General features: G+C 37.5%; 1 protein-coding gene across 2 annotated transcripts in view; it reads right to left on the bottom strand.

The window, feature by feature from the left end:
- The window catches only part of diaph2 (diaphanous-related formin 2), a 428,253-nt gene extending 403,770 nt beyond the window's left edge, over nucleotides 1–24,483 (bottom strand). Inside the window, exons 1-4 of one of the 2 annotated variants that reach the window (XM_030144879.1) lie at nucleotides 24,316–24,483; nucleotides 23,305–23,694; nucleotides 8,309–8,341; nucleotides 4,979–5,155 (exon numbers count right to left, since the gene is read on the bottom strand). In XM_030144879.1, the coding sequence (XP_030000739.1) occupies nucleotides 4,979–5,155; nucleotides 8,309–8,341; nucleotides 23,305–23,388 (294 nt within the window). In that variant the 5' untranslated portion in view covers nucleotides 23,389–23,694; nucleotides 24,316–24,483. The remainder of the gene's footprint in view (nucleotides 1–4,978; nucleotides 5,156–8,308; nucleotides 8,342–23,304; nucleotides 23,695–24,315) is intronic. The other variant, XM_030144880.1, reaches the window with a different exon arrangement.
- Nucleotides 24,484–24,727: the final 244 nt, after the last annotated feature.

Here is a 24,727-nt window from a genome sequence, read left to right as displayed (position 1 = left end):
TGGCTACGATCTAAATTGAACTATAGAATCAGTGTTATAAAAGAGATTTGTCTTCACGTTCAGGCATAATCACACATACACACACAATGGACTGAGAACAGGAGAGAAATCAAATCTACCAAACAAGCTACATACTGCATTTGCCTCAACCATATACAAATAACACATTAAAAAGCTTCTTTCAATTCAAGGTTTATACTATTTTATGACATTTAGACTATGATCCTTTCTTTTGAAGATATCAAACCTCACAAAACATACTTCAATTTCCAATACAACTATTCCATTAGATGCTGGATTTCTACAGTTTAATGAATCCTTTTTTTGCTAAAGACACAAGGTTCTGCAAGAGGAAAACATTGCAGTACTAATTAGTCCTTGAAATGAAAGTAGCGTGGCTACAGTATAAACTGCATACAACAACTCAAAATAAAACAACTCTTCCTCTATTGAGGCCAGGCAACTGCATCAGATAGGCTGGATAGGCAGTATCTGCGTGTCATTGGGAGTATTATCTTCGCACTACTTTAATTCTGCATCACAAAAAAGGTCTTTCATGTGAGAGACATCAGGGGATGGAGCGAAGGCCGGACAGAGCACTAAAAGCTAGGGAATGACATGATGATTAGAATGGAGGGGGATGTTTATCAGAAGCACTCTCTCACAAAGAGATGGCTAGAATGAACAGAGGGAAAAAAACATCCTCCTCAGAGTTTCAGGGCAGTCGAGCTAAAGCTGTGGAGCCATGCTGCCCTCTGCTGGAAAACAAAGAAAATCATGCGTCTGTTCATTTGGTTGATCTGATTTGGCAGTGATTCTCCTCATCAGATTTCATATTACATGTCACTGACAAATATGCGGCATTAGGAACACTGTATTAGACATTGGTTATAATATCTTACCTCATTCACTATTGTTCATTCATTTGTCAGGGAGGCATGGGCAGGAATCCCACCCGGGGGCATCGTGACCTAAATTCCTCCAACTACATTTCCTCTGGTAAATACCCTCAGAGCAAAAACCATTAACATCCTCTCGAACACAGAATTGAAGAAAAAAAATGCAGCTTAAAGTTAAAATTGGCAGGTCTCCTCACCCACCGAAACCAGCAGGTTTTTTAATTAATCTCTGAACCCTGCTAATTTATCTGCTTAATTGGCATTCAATAAACGAGGCAAAACGTGGCTGGGTGAGTGTGTTGTACTAGGGGTATGAGTGGTGGGCCTGCGGGATGCTTGTCAGGGGCAAACTGGAGGAATGAGCCCTACATGTTTAGTCTCCAAAATGATTAATGCTCTTTTATTAATTATACCCTCACAGGCTACATAAAAGAATCCCAAGAAATCTTCAGCCATGCTCCTGGTTTCACTGAAATGATGAGATTTGAGCTTCTATTAGTGGCAGAGGAGTTGCCTTAGAGATTGTGCTTTACATCTTGTTTCTAAAACCCTGCTACAGCTAATCAGCCTTCATTTATAATCTTATTGTGCAAAACCTGGCATACTAGGTGTTGTGGATCCAAGGTATGGGAATGCCATTATTTCATCCGACTGGTTCTTACAGTGCAGTCTGTAATGAATGCAGCAGTGACACATTTTTTAATTGATCTGGCTATTGTCTCTGCTCTGAAATAAAACAATTAAGAATCTTACTGCACGTACTTTCAGCTGACAGTTTTCACACCCATACTGCATTAGCATTCCAGGATTACAACCATTTTATACATAGACATCCCTGTGAGGGCTTAGGTGCTTTTGGTTTTGAAGCAATGTAAAAATGCACGCCTACATTATTACAATATTCTGAAAACACCCCAAGGAAACTTAGCCTAAAATGGTCTCACTTCTTAGTCAGTGTTATGTGCTATTGCCAACCAAGTCTCATAATTATAAAGCTGTGATTTATCCAAAATAGACAAGTTTTGTATACATTTTAGAGAGACAGAGTAACTCGTATTTTACTTGCTGCCAGCCTGTAAAACAAACAGCAGGTGAAGATGGTTGCAGAACAAGACTGGCCACATACTGTATCATCAAAACTGCAGAGGCCAGACGTTGACTGTCAAACGTTTCTACAATCACCAACATTTTATTTCAACATACATTCACTTTGTTAGTTCAAGATAACTACCAAATATATTAGGAACATTTCTGAATAGCAGAAAACATTTTTTCATATTTCTCTCCTTTAATTAATTTTTTTCATGTACCAAAGTTTAAAATCTACTTCATCATTTGAGTGTATGGCCTTCAAATAATGTAAAATCAATCTTTTGGTGTACTCTTCTAAGTGAAGTCTCAACCTTTCTCCTCCATAAATAATATTGGTCTTTATGGCCAAAGAGTTTTATTTTTCTCCCATCTGACCAGAGAACATTCAACTTTAGTCTTGCTTTTTTATGCCAGGTTTGAGGTACTGGTTTCCACCTCGGGGAACAGCCTTTGAGGTTATGAAGATAAAGCACTCTTTTGTACTCCAAGTAATAATATAATAAAAATATAAGAAGGAGAGAAAAATGGTGAATGTTGCCTTACTGACCACAGGTTTCTGATTACTTGTAAAGACCACATGAAAAGACCAAGCTATGGGAATAAGCATATCTTAAGACAGTAGGAGACACATAAAATGTTTTGTTTTAGGTGTGACAAATCAATTTTTTGTCCAATATCCTCAAGTCTGATCCATAAATGTGTTCAGGCACACACAGTAACTCTCCTATGGGCTTCTTTTAGTGTCCTAGAGCAGAGTGTAAGTGCTGAGGGATCATATCGGTGCTTATTACAAGGAGTGCTCACCCTGACGATTGCACATAAAACCTCAAACCAACCACAGCAGCACTGCGAAGCTATACTTTACCAGACAGTCCTGTGTGTACGACATCATCAAAACGATGCACTACTCTCAACAATGAGCAGGAAAAGAAAGGGCAGAGATAAATTGTCACTAAGATTAATTGAATTCGATCAGCCCTACGTAAAGACGTCATGCTCTTGGAGGTTTTCTTGCTGGCGTGCTGCTGCTTGAATGTGCCAGTGTGCACCAATTACTGACAGAAAGTCATGTCATCGGGGAGATTTTGTTTAGATGTAGAGGGTAAGTTCATGCATCTGACCTCACTGGACACTGGCCACAACTTTTTTCCTATAATGATCCATTTACAGAAAATAGTGCTGATGAAAGGAGTTTGCAGTGTGTTAAGGGTTCCATAGAGGCTCCATAGAAGGCAGTGGTTTCGCAGCAAAATGAATACTAAAGAAATGAGTTTAGACGTTGTAAGTGTCACCATGATTCTAAGATTGAATAGTATTGGATTGGAGTCTGCTACTGCAACCCAGCTGCCTCTTTAGTGAGACCAAATACCACACATTTCACCAACCGATTTACTGCTGTGCATTTTGATGAGAGACTCTGAATTCCAGCTGTGTACATCTGAGGAAACACCATGAGAAACACATGGTTTTAAGACATACATATCTTTCTAAATGCATTTTAACTTACCCTGTAGTTTTATGAATACACCAAATTGCTCAATGGTTGGCTTCAAAAATTCTGGAGAGAGTTCATTTGGTTTTCCTACCCACTGTCTGAGTGCGTCTTCCTTTATATTCCCTGATGACCTTTCTGTAACAGCTATTTGCTATTTACAGAAATACATCGCAATTCAGAAAAAAGCAAAAAAAGCGAAAAAAAAAAAAATATTTTTTCCTAGTCGTTAATGCACAGTAGGTGGTCTCACTAATATGGCATGGGTCATCCCTTCATTTGAAGCCAGCAAGACTTCTAAGGCTACATACAGCATGCAGCACCATAAAAACAATCAATAACTTAATGGGTGTAAAGACGAACAGCAGTTAAGATGTATGTGTGTATGACATAAAAAAAGAGAAAACAGACGCTAGAGTGAATCTACTAGCATCAAAAAGAAGTATCCGCTACTGTTATTTCTGGATTTCCTACATCAAAGAAGAAAAGTTTACAGTTTGTGAGAGCAAATCTTGACAGATCTAAAAGTACATAAGTAAATAACCCTTTTCTTTTTTATTTCATTACTGTAATTATACTTCCCGACCAAGAGTGTCAAGGCCTGTCAAATGTCAGAGCAGCGAACATGCCTTCTGTGTCGTCTGTCACTGAGCAAATTGAAGCCTGGGTTTAATGTCACGCCGCTGTGAGCACAAACATAGTAATTGAGAGGTGAACTGAGTGACAGGGATGAGCACCCAGGCAAGAAAACACTGAGCAGTAGCCTGATGAAAACCAGGGGCACTGGTCGCATCTCTCTGGCCCTGGCAATAAAGACCATTGTATGAGAAAAAAGGAAAGGCAGGCACCATACCACACACACACTCAAAGACATTATCCACAATAGTACACACAACCTATGCAATGAAGCCAGAGTAATTCAGCTCCCTACTTCAAAGAGATGGGCTGAAAGCTTTTTGTTAGATTTCAATCCTGCAGAACATAAGGCCAAAAATGCATTTCAATGGAGAAAATCACAAGTGTGACAAGGCTTTGACCCCACAGATGAGTACAAAGTGAATTTCGAAGTTTGGGGTTCATTTTTTTCTTCATGCAAAATACACGTCTTTAAGACTATCTGTGCGGTAATACTAACTGCATATTAAGCACTCTATGAACAGGTACTTGGCTTATGGATGCATATATTGACACTTTTATCCATGGGTTTTTGGAGTATTCTATTTTAATTGGCATGTATAAACTTCACATTACCACTTTTTAGGTACACATTTTCACCAGTAAGAAGTTACTTATTAGCATAAATACTAGCAACATATTATGTATGAATCATTATAAAACACTTCTTGCTGACTTATTCCATTTGATTATTCTTACAACTACTAGGGCTGTTTCCTTTTTATGCCATCAAAAGCCCTGTTCGCTCTGTACAAAAACAAAATCCCTATTATAGCTTATTATGTTTCAGTGAACAACACAAGAAAAAGGCAAAGCTCACCATCATTTTCTCAAAGAGGTCAATGATTTCCTTTTCTGAGAGGTTCATGGAGCGGTCATCAAACAGAGGCTGAGGAACAGGCAGCTCGGTCTGAGTAGAGAGGGGATCTGTAGGGTGCTGTATGAGCGGCTTCTCCTTCTTCATCCCTGTTTTTCTGAAGCTGGTAATACGATCACGCTGAAAGAAAACGCAGCACAAGAGATGTTAAAATACTGCTGTTAGCATTCATGCTCAAACTGGGACAAGCAAAGGCCTATTCTTGTGTTCGACGCACATTTTCTCTGAAAGAAACCACACTAGAAATTGCTTTTTTTCCCTTGTGTTTGCTCATTGTGATTTACAGTACCCCAAGAACTTTTGATGGCCGGGATGGCTCAGAATGTGTCTAAGAAAAAGGAAAAGGAAAGGCTGTCACAACTGGATAGCTACATGCCCCAGGTTATGCTTTTGTGTTCTTCACTTTCTTTTGTGGTTCCTGTTTTATTTTGATATACCTAATCTCACCTCTCCCTTACCTTCACTTCCTGCACTGTGATTGGCTGCTTTGCTCCTAATGTTTAGCACCTGTGTCTCATTGCTCCCCCTCCCCTAAGTTTAAATTAGTGATGGGCAAAGTGAAGCTTTCTGAAGCAATGAACCTTTTCAACACAACTGTATTGAAAAAGGTTCACTACTCGAAGCTTGTTTTCGATCCCATGACCCATGACATCTGAAGCTTCATTTGATATGCTACTGTACATATACTTCCTTGGTTTTAGTGATGTGGATAAATCATGCATTGATTTAGTCATTTATCTATTTGTTGGTTTTGTTCATGTTCTTATCAAATCAGCCATACAGATTTATCAGCAGTGAAGCGTGAACCGCTACCATTGAATCAGCGTTTGGACCAGTCACATGGTGTATGTGTCAAATGAAGCTTCGGATGTCATGGGTCACATGAACAGCAAAAAAGAAATCAAGCTCCAATACAAGCCCCACTGAAAATTGGTTCTTTTTTTTTTTTTACACTTGTTTCGAAGCTTTGGTGTCACAGGTAACATCACTAGTTTAACTCTTCCCCTTACCCTGCACCATTTTGTCTTCATTCTCTTGTGGCAAGTGTTCCAGCTTTTATTCCTAGTGCTCAGAGATATTTTGTGTATGACCATTTCTTAGTGTATTTTGACCTTGTCTCAGCTGGGTCCTTTCGAGTTGTTTTGCAAATCTCCTGACTGCCTGCTTGTGTACCGAACCCTGCTTTCCAAGTAGACAGACGTTGATTGCATTTTGCCTGAGTCTGAGTCATGCATTTCAGTCTGAGTTTCCAGTTCATCGTCAAAAGAAAGGAAGGGAAAATATAAAAGGGCCTGGGAGCAGTTGCATTAAAAAAAAAAAAAACGCACATGGAGGCAATGTGAAGGTAAATATGCAAAAAGTAAAAGCTTATAAATTTTGTGAGAATTTGCAGGAAAATAATCTGAAATGGTATGTTTAAAGTTACAATATTTAACATTTTAAATTTTGAATAAATATGTACACTAATACTGTAGTCCAGCTTGTATGCTTTTTATTTTTTAACCTTTCAGTGAAATCACAACTCATGATTACAACCTCTTAAATCAATAAACTTCAAAAATGAACGTTATTAAATAAAAGAGAATAGGCAGTCCACTAAAACAGGTTGATACTTTTGTTATCCTATGCAACAGTTTTTTGTCTATTAAATTTACTAATGAGCTCTGATTGAGATGGCCCATGTAAAAAAACACTTTTTCCCAACATACAAGCACCTAAATTTGACATGGTCAACATAAATGTTTACTAACCTCAATATAATATATTGTATAATTGTATATCTTGAAAAGTAAATGATCTGAGAATCTTTCGTCTTTACTTAATTTTACACACATGCATGGTGTATGTATATTTTGATGGTGAACAAACATTTTATCATAATTGTTTTGAATGTTCAATCTTTTTTTTGAACCATAAATAACCCTATGATTTCTTAAATTTTAGCTCAGGATAAAAAAAAATGAGCCTTTCACTAAAAATAACAATTTGACTTTTATTGTGATATTTATCAACCAAAAACAGTTTTTATCAAAACCTTTGCACTTACCACCAACCCTGAAGGATCACCATTTTTTTTGTTTGTTTTGGCACACACTAATAACTTCAGCTCCCATGGACAACATCAGTGAAAATCCTCTGAGACTCAGTTAGGTGACACTATTGCAACCCAGCAAAGTTTAGTCAGAAAACAAAAAAAGAAGTGCATGCAATCAGTAATGTTAGTCCTACTCAGAAAAGGTTAATGAGGGCATGCTGGGTGAATACACACATAAATGAAAGACACACACATGATAACAGGATGTATGATGTCTCTACTGTCAGTGAACTGAAATATTACAGGATGGATCAAACAGACCGTAGGCTAAGACAATATTCCTGTTATCTCAAGTTGCATGTTGATGTTTCATGGTACAACCCATGACTAATGCAATACTGTCTGAAACAAAGTCAGACTATTTGTTAAGTAAGGGTATTAAAAAGCCCCCAGGTAGAAACATTTGATAACAAGAAGAGCTGATAATTGCACACTGCTGCTTATAAAGGACTAGATGCTATGGGCTAGATGTTGTTCACAATATAAATTATTAGGAACCATAGACATCGGTGGTGTTAAATCATAGCTCCATGAAAAATGATATTTCATTTAGATAGCATTATGTAGAGCTAAGACAAGTTAGTGAGTCAGATTTACACTTTAATTCTTTTTTACCCCGCCCCCCAGAGGGGAGGCAAGGGGTATTGTTTTTGGTTTACTTTGTTTCTTTGTTTGTTTGTTTGCACTTTAGAAGCAAAACTATTGGTTAAATTTGCACCAAATTGGGTTTATAGATTGCCAGTGACCCAGAATAGATGTGATTACATTTTGGGAAATGTAGGTCAAAGTTCAAATTTTTTATGAAATTAAAAAAAAAAATCCCATTTACATATAATGAATGAAATGTGTCCATGCTGTCTATGTCTATGCTGACATCAGCACATGCCATAGACATGATAATATCAGCTGGATCGATGCCAAAATAAGCTACAATATGTGCAAAGGTTGCAGTTTGTTGTGCCTGGCACCACTTGTCTATTAATGTGTACAGATATTATACACTAATGCAGGATGCAGTGTCTTCAGTTCTTGTGTGTTTTTAATTTTTTTTTTTTTTCCTTCGGGCACATTTGATCCATCCACATATTTTCAGTTAAACAGTCCCATGCAGCCACAAACACATGAGGTGAAGATGTAAAACAAAAATAATCACACAAAAATTAAACCAAGCACCTTACCATATCATCAGCCAATGTTTTTATGTGTATGTTCTGTCAAAGGGAGGGCACAGTGTGAAAAATAAGATCCAACAGAAAATGACAACACCACAAAGTGCACAGTATGTATCCCACCTGAAATGTGTCACATGTACTCGTTCCTTCAGGGTACACTCATTGAACATCAAAAATCAAATGAACATGCACCTTTGAGAAGCCGTACAGGATCAGTGACAAATATCTTAATGTAGCTGTGTTTCTAAGGGCTTAGAAACAAAGATACACTGACATTGTGGGTTTTTGCTTAAACAGAGGTGGGAGTGTATCCAGGACGATGTACATGTGCAGGATGTGACAATAGTTGATGATTCCAAATAATAGAGTTTTAATGTGCAGCAACTGTGTATTAAGCACACACAGCTGTACAAAAAATATGAGAAATTAAGGCATATAATTAAACATCTATAATCCCACATTCACAGACAAAATGAGTATATCTGTCCACACCACCCACTGGAAACATGCAAGAGTTAAGTCATTTAGTTAAAATATACACACACCTCAAAAATAATGCATTTTCAGTTGGAATTATGCTCCCGCCTGGCACAGTTAAATAGCACTAGTATCTCTTTTGTGTATTTTTATTCTATTGAGCATGTCTTGAAATGATAGTAACCCTACTGAATTTTCTTGTTGACCTACCATTTAACTGTTAGGCATGAGTCAGAATAGTGTCCAATTTATTTCCTGGAGAGTGCTAACAAACGTTTTCCCTGTCAATCATCTTTCTGAGGGACTTAAACTTGTAATCTTCACAAAATGTTCCACAGAGCTCACATAAAACACTCAACTCAAATGCAGATGTTAATCTTCATTTCAGACACAATAAGACAGACCACTGCCAAAGGCTTGTGGCTCTGCAAGGGGCAGTCATTTAAAACACACCTCAAATGGGAAGCAGTAGCAACACTGCCATATGCTGTGGCGCTAGGCTGTGAAGTACTAATGAGCAGGGAGATGTGGGGTGGTGATGGCCATAAAGCCTGCCTCCAGCCGTGGATTTCTCCACTATTCTAATCAGGAAAGTACTGATGCTGGAGCAAGCAAACAGATTGGCTCTAACCTGCGCCTCCCTTTGTGCATCTTCATCAGCTGTCGCTCTGGGCAACACTGAGCAGACACTCAAACTGCCCTATCTATCAAGTTTTGTCTGCACCAGCTGATCAACAGTTGCTGTGAACCACAGAAAACCAAGCTTCAGTCCCTATGTGCAGGCTTCATGTGTCTTCCATGTTTTTTCAAGTCAAGAAAACAAATATGGGATATTCATCTGGTGCTATCGCAAAAAAGAGTATTTCATGTTCCATATTTTCTGAGCTCAGTTTCACAACTTCTGACAGCATCTGCCAAGATAAGAATTTAACCTAGGTAACAACTTTTCCCATTTCTAACTCTGAGCGTATGTATCATTAAGCCCAGCATTCTCTAGCAGTCTAAAACCGCGTGAAACAATAGCTAATTTTCAAATGGAGTACTTAAACATTTTCTAATCAATTTAACAACAATCAAACCACTGTTTGGTTAATTGCCTTGACTTGAGGGCCTTTCCTTGCCCATTATCTTGGCAACATCGCAACAACGCAATTTAACATCTAACAATTAAGCTTGTATGTCCTCTGGGCTTTTCCTGCTTATTAAAGTAAACTTTTTCATCATAATAAATGTTTATTACCAAACACATATTCCTCTAAATAACCTAATCAAATTAGCTCTGGGTCCCTCCTTAATCAAATATGATTATGACTCCATGCAGATCCTTAAAAATGAAAACACAAAGCAATATCCTACAACTTGAGAGTCAATTTGGGGACACAAATCCATGCCAGTATGCATATTTCTCACAATAACTTTTAAAATTGGTATTTCAAACTACAATTACTGTTATTATTACATTAACCTGTGCTAATTCGTGGTTTCAAAGCTCTTAGGTTTATTACACAATGCCACCAGGTGGCATATGATACAAGTCCTCCTCTAAGATGGACAGAGGACCTTTTTTATTTCAGAATGGCTATACCATTAAACCGCTTTTAAATAGCAACGTCTGTTATTCCCAGCCAATTTAACTAGACCATCTGTATGATGTCATTTTAAGTCACTCAGTGGAACTACCACTATAAAATCAGTAGCCACGTTGCCTCTGTAAAACGAGTTTAGAAGGAAATTAGGTTTTACTTTAATTAGTTCTAATAATAACAAAGGAATAGTGGAAGCCAGACACTGCCAACCATGACCATTGTATTCAATGTGCTATGCAAAAAGAAGCAGGGAAATCCAGAAATTGAAATTCAACATGTAGAACCCCGAGTGCACACAATCAGTATAAAACATAAAATATGCACTACTACATGCAATGGTTATATTAACCTTAAATTTATCAAGTTACACAGGATGTTGAACTGACTGAACATTGAAGGTAAAATTATAAAGTTTGGTTGTTGCTCCTCATCATTTCAGTGGACATTCGATGGTATATTTAATAGTTATATGCAAATTATCTACTGAGAATGATATTAAAACCCCTTTCTTCACAACACTTACCACCTCCAAACTTGTGCAAGAGAAACATGTAGCTCACAGCCATTAAGCACATAGCCACACTGTCTTCTACTTCCATTAGAGGCTCATCTCTTCTAATACCCATAAACATCAAAATTGCATAATTTGTCTTTCTGTAATCGAATAGGACGTACAGCATAGCCAATATCATCCTCAATTTTGGGGGAGTGGCATCAGGCAGGACCAAATACCATCCAAGTAAGTGAATTAGAAATAGTCTAAACAAATAAATTTGTCACAATTAATCTTGTTACAAAGTCCTCTCAGTGGCTGCCTTTGTAAAGGCAGGGGGAAGCCAACAACAGTCTACACTGATGCATAAGGATTTTTAGAAGTATTGAAGTAACGTTCATCCTTCTTCATAAAATCTATCAAATTAATCTTTATGTTTACACTGTGACAATGTCCTTTTCAAGCAGGGATGACAATGTGGTAGCGGGCCCATTCTGAACACCCCAAGGCCCTGTTGACACCTGACATTTCACATGACTTATATCTGAAATATATGTTTAGTCCATGAATCAATTCAGAATATATTTAGAGCAAAACTGATGTTAGCTGCAAAATACATGTACAGTTACCCTTTTCAAAACCTTCCTTCACAATATGCAAATAGCTCTTCCTGAGCATTAACTGACAGTAGACATCTGGTTTCATTTGCACTACAGCCTTGAGCCTCATCTAAATTCAATCTTAGGTTGATGTTTTTATCTCCTCAGCTCTAGTGCTTGCTTCAACAAGGAGCCTCACAGAATTGTCAAAATAATTTTGCAAAGTGAAATTCAGTCCACTTTTAAATGTCAAGGTCCAGATTTTCAGTCAGCAAAGTTAAAAGTTCATTTGGTGAATCTGCTCCCCGAAATACAACCTCACTAAGTCAATTTCAGGAATGTATTTGTGGTCAATGAAATAATCACAGTCAAATCAAAACAGCATCTTTAGTCAAACAGTGTGTGTTTTAATATGTATGAGTCTGTTTTTGAGCTGGGAGCTGGTTTGTTGTTGACATTAGCCACTGATTTCTATTTCTAAATTTGCAACTTTCTCAGTTTCTTACAGTCATGAGAAAAAGAAAGTATGCTCTCTTTGAATTTTGTGATTTTATCTACCAAAACATAATAAGAAATCCTCTGATCCTCACCAAGTTCTAAAATTATTTTAATCTAACCGATATTGTCAAACAGCATGCAACAAATTCCACTATGTCATCATGTATTTAACACAAATGCAGACGCATGGTGTGAAAAATTAAATGCAATGTTAGTGTTTCCATAAGAATTAAGAGAGAAAGTAGCATCTGGATGCTGCTAAGCAAATGCCCTTGAATTAGGCTATCAGCCATCAGAATGTGTGATAATCTCTATTAAAGCACAACTTTAAGCAGTTTGCTAGTGTTTTGTGTTCTAAGTGTTCTACGTGTTCTAAGGCCATTTCCACACTGTCTGAAGTCCATTTTTCTACCGTGTCAAAGACTATTCACAACTGGAAACCATTCAGACAGGGGCCAGTCTTCCCATGAGTGGACATCCCAGCAAATTCACCGCAAGGTCAGACTGTGCAACACTCAGAGGAATTGCACGAAAGCCAAGAGCTGTATCCCAGACTCTACAGTTAGCATATTAAATGTTAAAGTTCATGACAGTCCAATTAGAAAAAGACTGGCTTATTCAGTCTCGTTTGAAAGGGTTGCCAGAAGAAAGCCTCTTCTCCCTGGAACGAATATGGCAGGTTTTTAAAGTTGCATCTAAGTAAAACGCAAGACTTGTGGAGACACATGTGGAGATATCTGGCCATAATGCACAGTGCCATATTTATCAAAAACCCGACATTATATCAGCATGCATTAGCACATGTCACACCAACTGTCAACCACAGTAATGAAAAGTAATCTTTTTAAGCTTCTTTTGAAGAGGACCTGGATACCTTGCACTGGTCATTGAGTTGACCATGAACTCCTCTGGTAACCAGAGTATTCCAGAGTCAAATGAGAGGGCATCTGATTGACAGCTAAAGCTTGGCAAAATTAGGGTCATGCAACTAGACCAAGCAAATCCACAATAAAATGGTTAAAAACAAAACACAACAGTGTGGTGCAATGGCCCATAAAAGTCTTCATAGTGCTTGAAATATTGTGGCTGGACTGTAAGAAAGAATCCCCACAAATCTCAATAAACTTAAGTAATGCTAGAGACAAATAAGAACTCATATAAATCATACAGAAAACAATTACTACAAGTTAGTGCTGTTAAAAGTGGTTTCGCAAGCTACTGAACCACAGTGTGCGCCTAATTTTTTTTTCACACAATGCAACTCCATTTTGGCTTTATTTTTGTTGTTATTTCTGCATGACACTGGAATCTGTTAAGTGCACTTAAGGTTCGATTTAATAATTTTTTAACCTGGTAAGGAGTAGATGATTTTTGTAATTAAGTTGAAATAAATAAAACCACAGATCGATATTGATCAAACATCTGTGAAAAACAGCCTGTACACTGATTTCAATGTATGTCGTGATGCCTGTTCTCAGGTTCATCCACTCCTGTCACACTCTTCTACAGCAGTTACAGCAAACAACACCAGCTACAAGTAGTCTGGAAATGAGTCAACTGACATCAGATGATCATCTACCAACGCAAACAGACTCCACCAAAACTTCATGTACACACATGTACTTGCTAAAACATGTTTAACTTGTAAAACAATAATGACATAGGTAGTTTTAGCTTAGCTGAAACAGTTGAGTCAGAAAAATGAGTCAGGAAAAATTAAGATTTAACATTTACGCATTTAAGCGCAAAAGTACATTCTCTTGTTTACATCCTTCAATTTAAAGATTTGCTGCTTGTCTTTGTCAATATTGCAGGAAAACTCAGTATCTTTGGGTTTCAGAGTTCTTTTGATAAAACTAGCAGTGTGTAATATGTCAAAGTGAGATCATCGACTGTTCCTAAAAATAACAACACAGCACCAGAAATACCACATAGCCCCAAATTACATTTTGTTCATAAAGTAATTTTCCATAGCCATTTAATCCTCTGTAGGGTCGCATGGGGCTACAGCTCCTCAGATCAGATATCCTATCAGAGGTACATGTCCTTAGGCTGGAGGAAGACGGAATACCTGAAGGGGACCCACTCAGACATTGAAAGAAAATACTAACTCCACATGGTCCAACTTGCACTGGATTCAGTCCCAGAACAGTCCTAACACTGCACTACTCTGTCACCCATTTAAATTTACACGGAGTGTATAAAACTGGTCTACACCAACTGAAGTTACATGTGACTACATCAGTGCTGCTTCTGTTGACACTATCAACAAAAAACTAATATAAGAACAGAACAAAATCTAAATGGACAATTCTAAAACAACACATAGAGTGCAGTGTTTTGACTGTGCACTGTGTCACAAGGATACTTATTTGTAAATCTAATACGCCCAAGCACAACATAGCCTCTTATCCCAGTGAAGGAAAATCTATCACACACAGACAATCTCACAGCACTTGTCCACCCTGCAAACTGGATTAGACACAATTCAATCAAGCACAAAATGTCACATTGTTCTTCTCAACAAATAAATAAAGTCTTACAAAATGCTGTGTTGATTCAGGCCTAATGTTTACTCCTGAATTTGAGATACATAGAATATAGAGAATGTCTTATATTTCTGTGAGAGTTTAAGTGCCTTTAAAAGGGCATGAGTCTGTAGTCAGGCTTATTATTTCAGGAAAGCGCTAGAACTGTTTACAGTTTCTAAACAGTAACTAGGAAAAAGGAAAGCACACAAAAGTCGGTAAGATCTGAATGGCTGGGTGGCCGAGCATGTGACTGCAGACTAGCACAGCACTACCCTGAGGTTATCTCTGTCTCCACTGAAAGCAAATTTCTACTACTGTCCCCTTGAGGACCTGTATGATATGTAATCACAACAAAAGCTGTACAAAAGGTTTCCGAGACAAGATAAGAATGTCTGTCTACAGAGATCTTTGTTTGAAGAAAATGTGGGACACAGCTTTTATATTATTACTGAGTATTGTACTAGACTTAATCATAAATTTCAATTACAATTACAGCAATGATAACAGTAAATTTTATTCTATGTAAATAATATATGTATATTTTTATGCTAAAATATTTTACAATTTCAGTGCTGGTTTTTTATGTGTATTTTTAGCGGTTAGTCAAACATGTCCTAATTACATGGAAATCCATGACAGTTGTTGCAAGCTGTGGACCAGCAAGGCAGTTATATCTGTTAAAAAAATCTAATTACTATGCCTGAAAATGTTCTGTTCTATTTAAATGTCTAGAATAGACCCTTTTCAAATAAGGGATATTGGCACTTGGAATGTAGGTATATAAATACATCAGGGTGTATTATTTCCCTTTTCTAAATGAAACTTCTGAATATTGTCATTTTTTTCCTTCGTCAAAATTATAACTTTCCTACATAAACAAACAATGCTTATGTAGGTTTTTTTTAAGGTTTATGTAAAAAATATATATATATATAGATTCTGGTGACTTGTGTTGGTTCTCAGTTTAAATTATAGAATTCCTCACTTGCTCTTCATTCACATTTTCAGTTTAAGCTAAAAAAAATTACAAGCAATTTCTAACCACATCAGGCAATTAAATGAGTTCTGAAACAGTTATTCTTTGCAAAAGCAAAAGTTATTAAATATGGTAGTCTATTTCACTAAATGATTGGTGCAGGCAGCTATGCTGTGGTATCATGAGGATTGAAAATGATATAATCAGGAAGTCTGAGTTAACCTCCATCCAAATCTGGCTCTTAATGTTTATAAACATCAGATTGTGTCCCTCTGAAATGTGGTTGTTACTTGGCTTTCTCTTGTGCTGTAACAGCAGAAATCAGCCGGCTCAAGTAATTTGTCGAACAATCCCAATCAACCTTTTTCTTATAAATGTGTTATTGGTCCCGATGGCAAAACATGTTCATGCTCGCCAACATGTTCTCCAATAGGAGCAGTGAAGAGCTGGTGTGAAGCACCCAGGATCGCCTGATAAACCAACCCCAAGATCTAAGTCAGTGCAATGAGAGCAGGTCAAGAGGTGGAAGAATGAAGATGACGTAAAGGTTTGCAAAGTTATGGCAGGGGAAACTGGAGTTAACTCACAGGAACACAATGAGAACACACAAACTCTACATAGGACCCTGTTTCACCTGAGACTGAAACATGGGGCCTTACTGCGCTACCCACTGAGCCACTGTGCTGCCCACAAAAGCAGGCAAAGCATAGGAGGATATGTGTTTCAGAACATGTTATCACAAGTCTACTTATCGGCTAGTTTGTCTTCTCCCTCCATTGACCTTTCTTCACATAATATTATCTTTAATCTCATTTCATTTACTTTGCAGGAAAAGTCCATTTTAAGCTCTCGGTAAGCTATTGCTTTAATTGTACTAATTAAAAGTAAAAATAAATCTAATCTTCAGGTCCCAGAAAAGCAAATTAAATCAATGGCACTGACAATATCCTCCTCTGTCCTCTATCCACCTCTCTATCCTCCTCCCTATAATTTATTAGGACAAAAACCTCCCATATTGCAGCCAGAAAAATTTAAGGCAAAGAGCTGGGAAATGCCTTCATCCTGGTCTACATCGGACTCTGGTACCTAAGTCAAAACATTGCCTTTAAATCCTGAATCATCAAACAGCTGCATGAAACTATGACCTCCTATACTCATGATAAGTCTTAAAGCCTGTTTAAAATGCAGCAGAGACAGTCAAATACATTTTCCACTCTCAAGTCTGAGGATTAATCTACTGAGGGTGACTTAACAGTGAGTGTGGTTACTTCCACTGTGTGACTAAAGCATTCTTCACCACTTCCTCTCTCCAACTTCCTGAATGCCATTAAAACACACATGTGGTCTGTTTCCTGCTATTTTTCACACATTTACTTAACACCAGTTATATTCAGGAATACACAAAGGCAAATGAAAAAAATGCAAAGTCACACATGGAGGAAAATTAGGAGGGCCAACGTGGCTGAGACATGTTGAGATTAACCAAATGGGATGGTGTCAGTGAAAAAGAGAGCATCATCTGTGCGACAACCCGACAGCTTCTACAAACCAAATGCTAGCGTGGCCTCAAGTGACTCCAGTATCTTCCTAAAAAAGTTCTCAAATGACACAGCTTGCAAGAGTAAGCTATTAAATGTGATTCACTGAATGATACTGTCAAAAAAAAAGTATATAGGGGAACTCTATCACTGCAATCACATACTTTGTGCCTGTACGTGATTCAGGCACAAAGTTCTTGCCGGTGTCAAACATAAGCTTGAGTTTTTGTATGTAGCATGTCTATCTAATGTCTTAAAAAGAGTCATCTGATAAAATAAGAAATAATAAAGTAACTGTCAGTTTGTGTCTAGTATTTCACAAACAATTAATACTAACCGAAGACAACAAAAGCTTATATTCTCCCAAAAAATAATCATGGCTTATAATAATTAACTGAATGACATCAAATTTTATACCCAGGTACTCTGAAATACCTGTATGTCTATATAGCTTTTGAGGTGGAGAATAAACCTCAACCAGGCAAAAGATCCACTGATGGAAATGCCTTCATTCCACTAATGTCTCTCACATCCAGCGTCTCCTCATAAAGATATTAGAAGTAGTAGTGAACTGTTCATTCGGTACTCAGCCATGACTTTAATGACAAAAATGAAAGATGAACACAATTGCAATGATTTAAGTACAATTTAATTAATAATGCTTTAACTGACAGAAAATAAAGGACATGCACCACTGATAAAACTATGTCAGAATTTCATTTCTGTTGTAGCTTAGTCATCACTGAGGGTTTCCCTCAAATGTTTTCTGATGATTTTCTGCAACATTAAAAGGAGCACTTTAATGCAAAAGCATCAAAGCGTCACATGACAAAACCAACAAGCCACGTTAACTAAGAAGCTGAAATTAGCAACCAGGCGAAGTCAAGGGAAGGTTAACATCTGGTCAAAAAAATTCAATTACAATAATCTACACCAAACTTATATTTTTGGGTAGGTAATTACTTATATTTTCAGAAAAATGTATTTTGAAATGAGAAATAATTTGAGGAGTTTTATTAATGTGAATGTTTGGAAAGTGACAGTTTTATGCCGTCATTCTGGGTTCACTTTATAAACTCATAAATAAACGCCATTTATTCCTTATACATTGATATTTGACTTTTATATTATTTATGTCATATTCTAAACACACACTGTTTGAAGTTAAAAAATGCATATGCAAAATACTTTTGAATATAATGTGAATATTATTTGAATGTTCTAAATATTGTAAAAAAAAAAAAAAAAAAAAAAAAATCTATATGATATTGATAATTGAAATAAAAAATGTTTAATTTGATATTTACTTTTGTTGTCTATCTGTGACATTTTTGGCTGCTACTTGTCAAAACTCTTGCTATTTAGGTATGATAAAATATATTTTTCCTCTAACCTATTATTGGGTTGTAAAATAGAGGGTTTAAGGTATACATTGAATAAATTTTAGGATGAAAATGTCATAGGAACTTCACTTTTGAGACCTTTGTAATTCTTGCAAAAAATAGACATTAATTTTTTTGTCCGTCCGTGACGCAGTAGTTTTTGATATTTTTCATTCAAAAATATCTGAAACTAAATTTTGCCCTTTGAGTATGTTTAGGATGGCATTTAGACCTTTCCAATTATGTGTAATATTTGTCTTAAACTTGTCTGTTTTTTCCGTGACGCCCTTGACCTCGTCCAAACTACTTTGAGAGGCACCTATGTCCCATAGCCGTTTCAAACAGACTAGATATCATCTTGTCAGTAAACTCAAATATCTTAAAGCAATAGCAACCAAAGCATTAACATCTTGTCAACAACTTAACGACATAAATGTTGTCAACAAAGCCCATGGTGCACTGTTTAATATTCCAGTGTTGAAGTAAGTGTCTGGGTTCATTGTGTCCATTCAACCACTTTGATAAGGGTGTTACATCTCTAGCATCAGTATGCAGTCTTACTGGTAACACTGGGGGCAGATGTGGCTCAGCTGGTTAAGCAAGTTCTCTATCCAAACCAACCAAAAGGATGGTGGTTTGACCCCTGGCCCCTGTCCACATGCTGAAGTGTCCTTGAGCAAGACACTGAACCCCACTGGGAGCAACTTGGATTTGTGTGTGCAAATGGGTGAATTTGCACTTTAACTACCAGAAAAGCACTAAATAAGTGTAACATTTACAGTGTGGTTCATGCACTTTTCCTATGAAGCCCACCTATTTTTGTCATATCCTCTTGAGACCCAGGAAAATAAAAACTTTGGCTTTTTTTTGCATTAAATAACTGTCTTGATTGATTGGAAAAGACAAAATGCAGCAGTTTTTTTCTGATACATTTACTTTTTTTATGGAATGGTCTTTGCAGTGGACAGCTATTCATTTATTTATTCATTTAAAGGCAAAACTGTGAAACTTGTCCCCTACAGAGGACAAAGATGCATTGCTGGGTCTCAAGAGGATATGTAGCCTTACTTTACCTTCTCAGAGTATAGCTCCAATCACAGAGTAATAGGAGATGCCTATATATCTCATATCTAATTAAGTAACTAAATGCATACTATTCAGATGCTGCTTTCAGTGCAACTCCAATTTTCCCAAATTCCTTCTTGAAAAAGTTTGACTGAACAGCTTGCAAAGTCAGAGAGCCAAAAACTCAGGCTAAAACCAAGTACCCCACCTTCAGAGACAGACCAACAACCTGACATGAAAAACCCATGTATACAAAATATATAAAGAATATTTTTCTTTACAACTGTGTATTTCTTTGCCTTCGAGTGCTGATCTGTTTTGTTTTTGGAAACTCAACTCCAATGACTACAGAACACACCAAAAATGGGAAGCATTAAACCACTCATGACACATGCAGAAGTGAGAATTGCCATCATTAACACTGGAAGCCAATACAAGTCAACAGAATCTATTTTTGACAATGCATTAAAGTCACTTTTAGACTCCTTTAAATTTCAGCTCAAAACTGAACATGTTTTTTAAGATGTAACCCACCGAGGCTTGTCTCATGCTGTAAGTCACTGACCTGTGTCTTTCGGCTTGTAGCTAATACACCAATGACTGACCTTTAAGATACTCATCACCTTTAATCCATTTGTTATAGACAATACCAAGCAAGCCAACAACCTGAGCCTGAGCTAATCAAAAAGAAATCACTCACTTTCCTGATGGATCACATGGCAAGAGAGAATAACCTACAACACACTGAGGATTCTGGTACATAAAAGTAACTTGGATCATCAAATTGCATCAGTTTTAACAAAACCAAAAGAAACAGCTACAGTCACTGAATATACTTTGAAAATCTATTCAAGTGATTAATGGAACATAATCTAAACATCATTCATTCAATTTTATTACTACTTCAGCACAACTGAAAGCTACTGCCAGATAGCTATTGCACAACAATGCTCCTTCTCAGACACTGTAGGGGTTAATATGTTTGTAATCCATAAATACTGCAACACTGTATAAATAAATCTTAATGGATAAGAATATTTTCCAGGATATCCTCAATGACAAGATATGAGAACATTCTCCTTTATCATGTCATGGTACAAGAATAATATGAAAAACTGATTTTCCGAGAGGACAAAAATTATCAGTTTACTTCAGACTTCTTAATGTAGTAAATTAATGTTATTTCTAATAACTTTTTCATAGATCTTTTCATTTGCAACACAATATGACAAGCAACAAATTACAACCCCAGATAGAGGCATGTAAATGCTTTCAACGTATAGACTATACATCCCAAAAGGTTTGTAGTTTTTCAGTCTGTGATGTCTGTGGAATTTTATCATTGCATTCATTGCATGGACATAGTGGAGTGGAAGTCATGCTGCTCTGTGTGACATCATCGTCAACTCTGGTATGCAGTGGAGTAATATTTCAGGCCTCTTTGTCAAACCAGCTCTCCTGAATTCCTTTAAAAAACACCTCATTCCATTACCTTGTTTCAGTGAGCATCATGTTTTGACAACAGAGAATTGCAGCAAACACCTGGAAGTTTGTATTATCTTTATCTCCCAACACTGTGGTGTTTTTCTAATGCCCTTGGCTGTGCTTCGTATCTACGTCCTGGGTCCAAATATCAAATACTGTTGCCATGACGTAATCCTGTCCAGTGACTTGTAAAACAAACAGTGCATTCAGGGTTTCTCCTTTAAAGACTGGTTTGACTTTCTCTGGACCATACTGCTCCATACTGTGCCACTGTTTGCCACTTTACTTGTTATGCATGCAAACAGTAAATTGATTGTGACTACATTTATATGGCATAAGAGTGAACAGCTTCTCTGCATCTGGATCAGGTCCATGTGACCTAAACTGCACGTCAGGAATAGCTCCATAAATGGTGATAGTTGGTTTCATACATAGGAAAAATCTGCACATGTGATATGACATAATGATCTGATAGACCCTAACAAGAACTCCAGTTTTCATTAGACTGTGAATTGCTGCTTTAGTGGTTTAATATTATTTGTGCCTGTAAATGCAAACAAATTTGGAGCTGCAGTGTACACTGGACAGCTGAAAAGAGAACACATCGTGGCTCCACCCGGGGATGAATAATTACTTCCTCTCTCAAAGAGCTGTGTTGAGATTTTTGCAACAGCTTCAGTACAAGCTTCCTTTGCCTCTGACTGGACTGTGCTTTGCTTGGAGTATTGAGCAACAGAGGACATGTCTATGTCTTGAGACCACTTTTGGGAACAAAAAGCAGTTATCTCACTGGGTTGATTAACTGAGTGATGTAAGACGAAAGAAACTTGGAAAGCATTTTAAACTTGGGAGGCAGGATATTCTAGAGTTGCAGGCTGTTGTTAGGGTCTCTTTAGAAACACCCTTTGGAGGCTCTGGGAGTGCCTTTTATTTCTGTCCACACTGTGGTTTTCTGCCTGAGAATTTCAACAGTCACACATTCCCTTAACTTTGTTGGACCACCAGTTTTGTTCATTTCCTTCTTTGGTATCAGTGGGTACTAATTTTTGGCAATTCCCTACAGAGATAAAAAAGCAACCACAGTGAATTATTCAAGATATGTAGTGCATAAATATTACTGCTAGATGTTGAGGGATGTTGTGGTGACGCTGAACATCAATGTTCAATTTGAGCCAAACTTTCCACGCTGACAAATGTGGAAAAGCGGATACTGTGATTAACAGCAGCCAAAGTTTTCTGTCTTTGGTTATGGAAAATTATTTTCAACTGCTTCCAGCTTCTGCAGTTACTGATAAAGTGTATAGTAGTACACTGTTGCATGTGCACAGAGGAGTATCATGTAGATTTGCAGTTTTACATTCCACTCAAGGCAGTGAATTCAAAACTATGTTAATAGCTCAATAAATAAGACATTTAGTTGTAGTGTTGGGATATTCTTAGCAGTGGCCAGGCATTGTTTACAAAATTACAGCTAAAAATGCATCCTGTACAAATTAGTCCAGCATGGATAGACCACACTATCAACACCCCACAGCTCTGGATCTTGTGATCTCATTTCCAGGCAATCCACAGTGAACAGTAATAGCTCAGTAACACCCGCACATCAGTGACAACGAGTGAGGGTTGCCACTTGATAAGGCAACAGAAATTACTCAACCTCCAATGAATATTCAAGTACGAACTTAGTTTTCAGTTGTAATCTTCTTTGTGCTGTCATGCTGTGACAGTCATTGATTCATCTGATAAAACTGTTTATGCAGACTCAGAATTTATCAATCACAAACACACACAGGAGAAATCACAAGGACATCACACTTATGGCATGAGTCATTCAGTGACTGAACTTCTTATTTGCGCCAACACAAAATATATTTATGCCTGACTGTCCAAACAAGAATGCTCTTTAAAAATGTTCAGAAGATGCATTGACGGGGATAAGCACATGATACACTTAAGTGCTTAGAAAAGTACAGCACTCAGTGAAACACTATCTCTTTTGCTCAGCTCTAACATCTATTAGCTGCTTTGTATTAGACTACATTAAATAGTAACAACAACACATCAATACCTATTTGTGCAATATCCCATAGAGGGATGCCTTGCATTGACAATGTTTTTACAAACTATGGTAAAATTAAAGTTCCCCTTTGCTTGGTTTGACTTTGTAAGAGGATTACACTGACTGACTGAATAACTATAACACTATTAGAGATGCAGAGTAGTTGGCTTTCTGCAGCTGTGGTTTAGTACAACTTTCTGAGGCTTACTACAGCTGAGAGTGACGCTAACTGTTGGATGTGGGATTAAAGGATGTGACAGTTTACTCCACACCTACTTTCATGCAACAGTAACAAACCTGTGAGAATACCTACCAGCTTTTTGTTTTTACCCTCATCCTCGTTGGACTTCTTTTTGGAGGGTTTATTTGGGTCCTCCCCACCGCTGGCTTGATCCATGTTGTATTTAATTTACTTCCCAGTTCTTCAAGTCTTAAACGTGACTTTTAGAAGTTGTCAAAACCCACTAGCAAGCTTTTGGAAACTCTTGTACTGCAAAACATCCAGGTTAGGTCTTCTCAAAATCCATTACGTTTGAAAGAAGGAAGAAAATGAAGTGAAGCTGACTACTTCCAAATAGTTCCCAATAGTATCCAACCCTGTCGAGGAGGCTGCTTGAAGAAGAGGTGTGGTAGGGTATAGTTTCCGTCCTGAAGTCTCCTCGACTCGGTTTGTATACTACTTCACTCCGTGGATATGTGCTGTCTGAAATGACCACAAAATAGAAAAAAACAGTTAGTCTATCACAATGTCTTGAGGATTAAGTTACACAAACGTTTGCTTTAACACGTGTTTCAGTGAACAGCCTTGTTAGTATGCTGTGTAGACACATTCAGCAAATAGTGTCAGTATAAACAAACATGTCAGAGCTAATGTTAGCTACACTCGACTCGATAAAAGAAAACAGTGACTGTTTTTACACTTACACCCAAAACCCTATGTTTGCAAACAGCATTTATTGTTAAAAATAGCAAAGTTACAACCGTATAACTTAGCAATAACGCTGCTGTAACCGAGTAAATTCCGCTGATAGTGCAAACATTGTTCAACGTAAACTGACAACGCCATAGTTTACAAATATTAGCCAAAATTAATAAATAGTGGTTGTAATTGAGGAAAATCACCGTTGTTCTCTCTGCTTGGGATACTTTACAGGGCTGTACCCTTAGCCAAGCTAGCCCTAAATGGCCGACCGCTGCCTGCCAAACATTATTTATTTTAACAGACACTATACTTAACAAGCACACATGATACAAATCTTTAAATACCACTGTTAGAAATAATTACATGTTAAATAAAACTAACAAAATCCCAACCAGAGCTTACCTTTGCAACCAAACTTGGACGACAGGCCCACTGCGATCCCGCCTCCCGGTTTGTGATTGGTTCATGAAAGACGTCAGGGATGGGTATTCCAGTGGTGATTGGTCAAATGAGTTGCCAGTTCAGAGGTCGGCGTGGCGTTGAGGGGAGGAGCGTAGTGACGGAGGAGTCAGTTTGGTTCCACAGCCAGCGGACGGGCTTCATTCAGTTGTAAGGATAGATCAACAATGAAAAGCATTATGAAAAGCCGACCGTGGATATGAAGCAGGCGGGAATCAGCCGCAACAAAAGACTCCCAGTCATGTCTCTTTCATACACACCCCCGCACGTTTGTCTATGACATAATGTGATATTACTCCATTACATAATAGAGTGCATAGTGTGTGGAAGGTTTCAGATTAATGCCTGAAATGTG

Source organism: Sphaeramia orbicularis, chromosome 10, assembly GCF_902148855.1.
Source record: "Sphaeramia orbicularis chromosome 10, fSphaOr1.1, whole genome shotgun sequence".
Taxonomy (NCBI): Eukaryota; Metazoa; Chordata; class Actinopteri; order Kurtiformes; family Apogonidae; genus Sphaeramia; species Sphaeramia orbicularis.
This window is presented reverse-complemented; position numbering and strand designations above follow the sequence as displayed.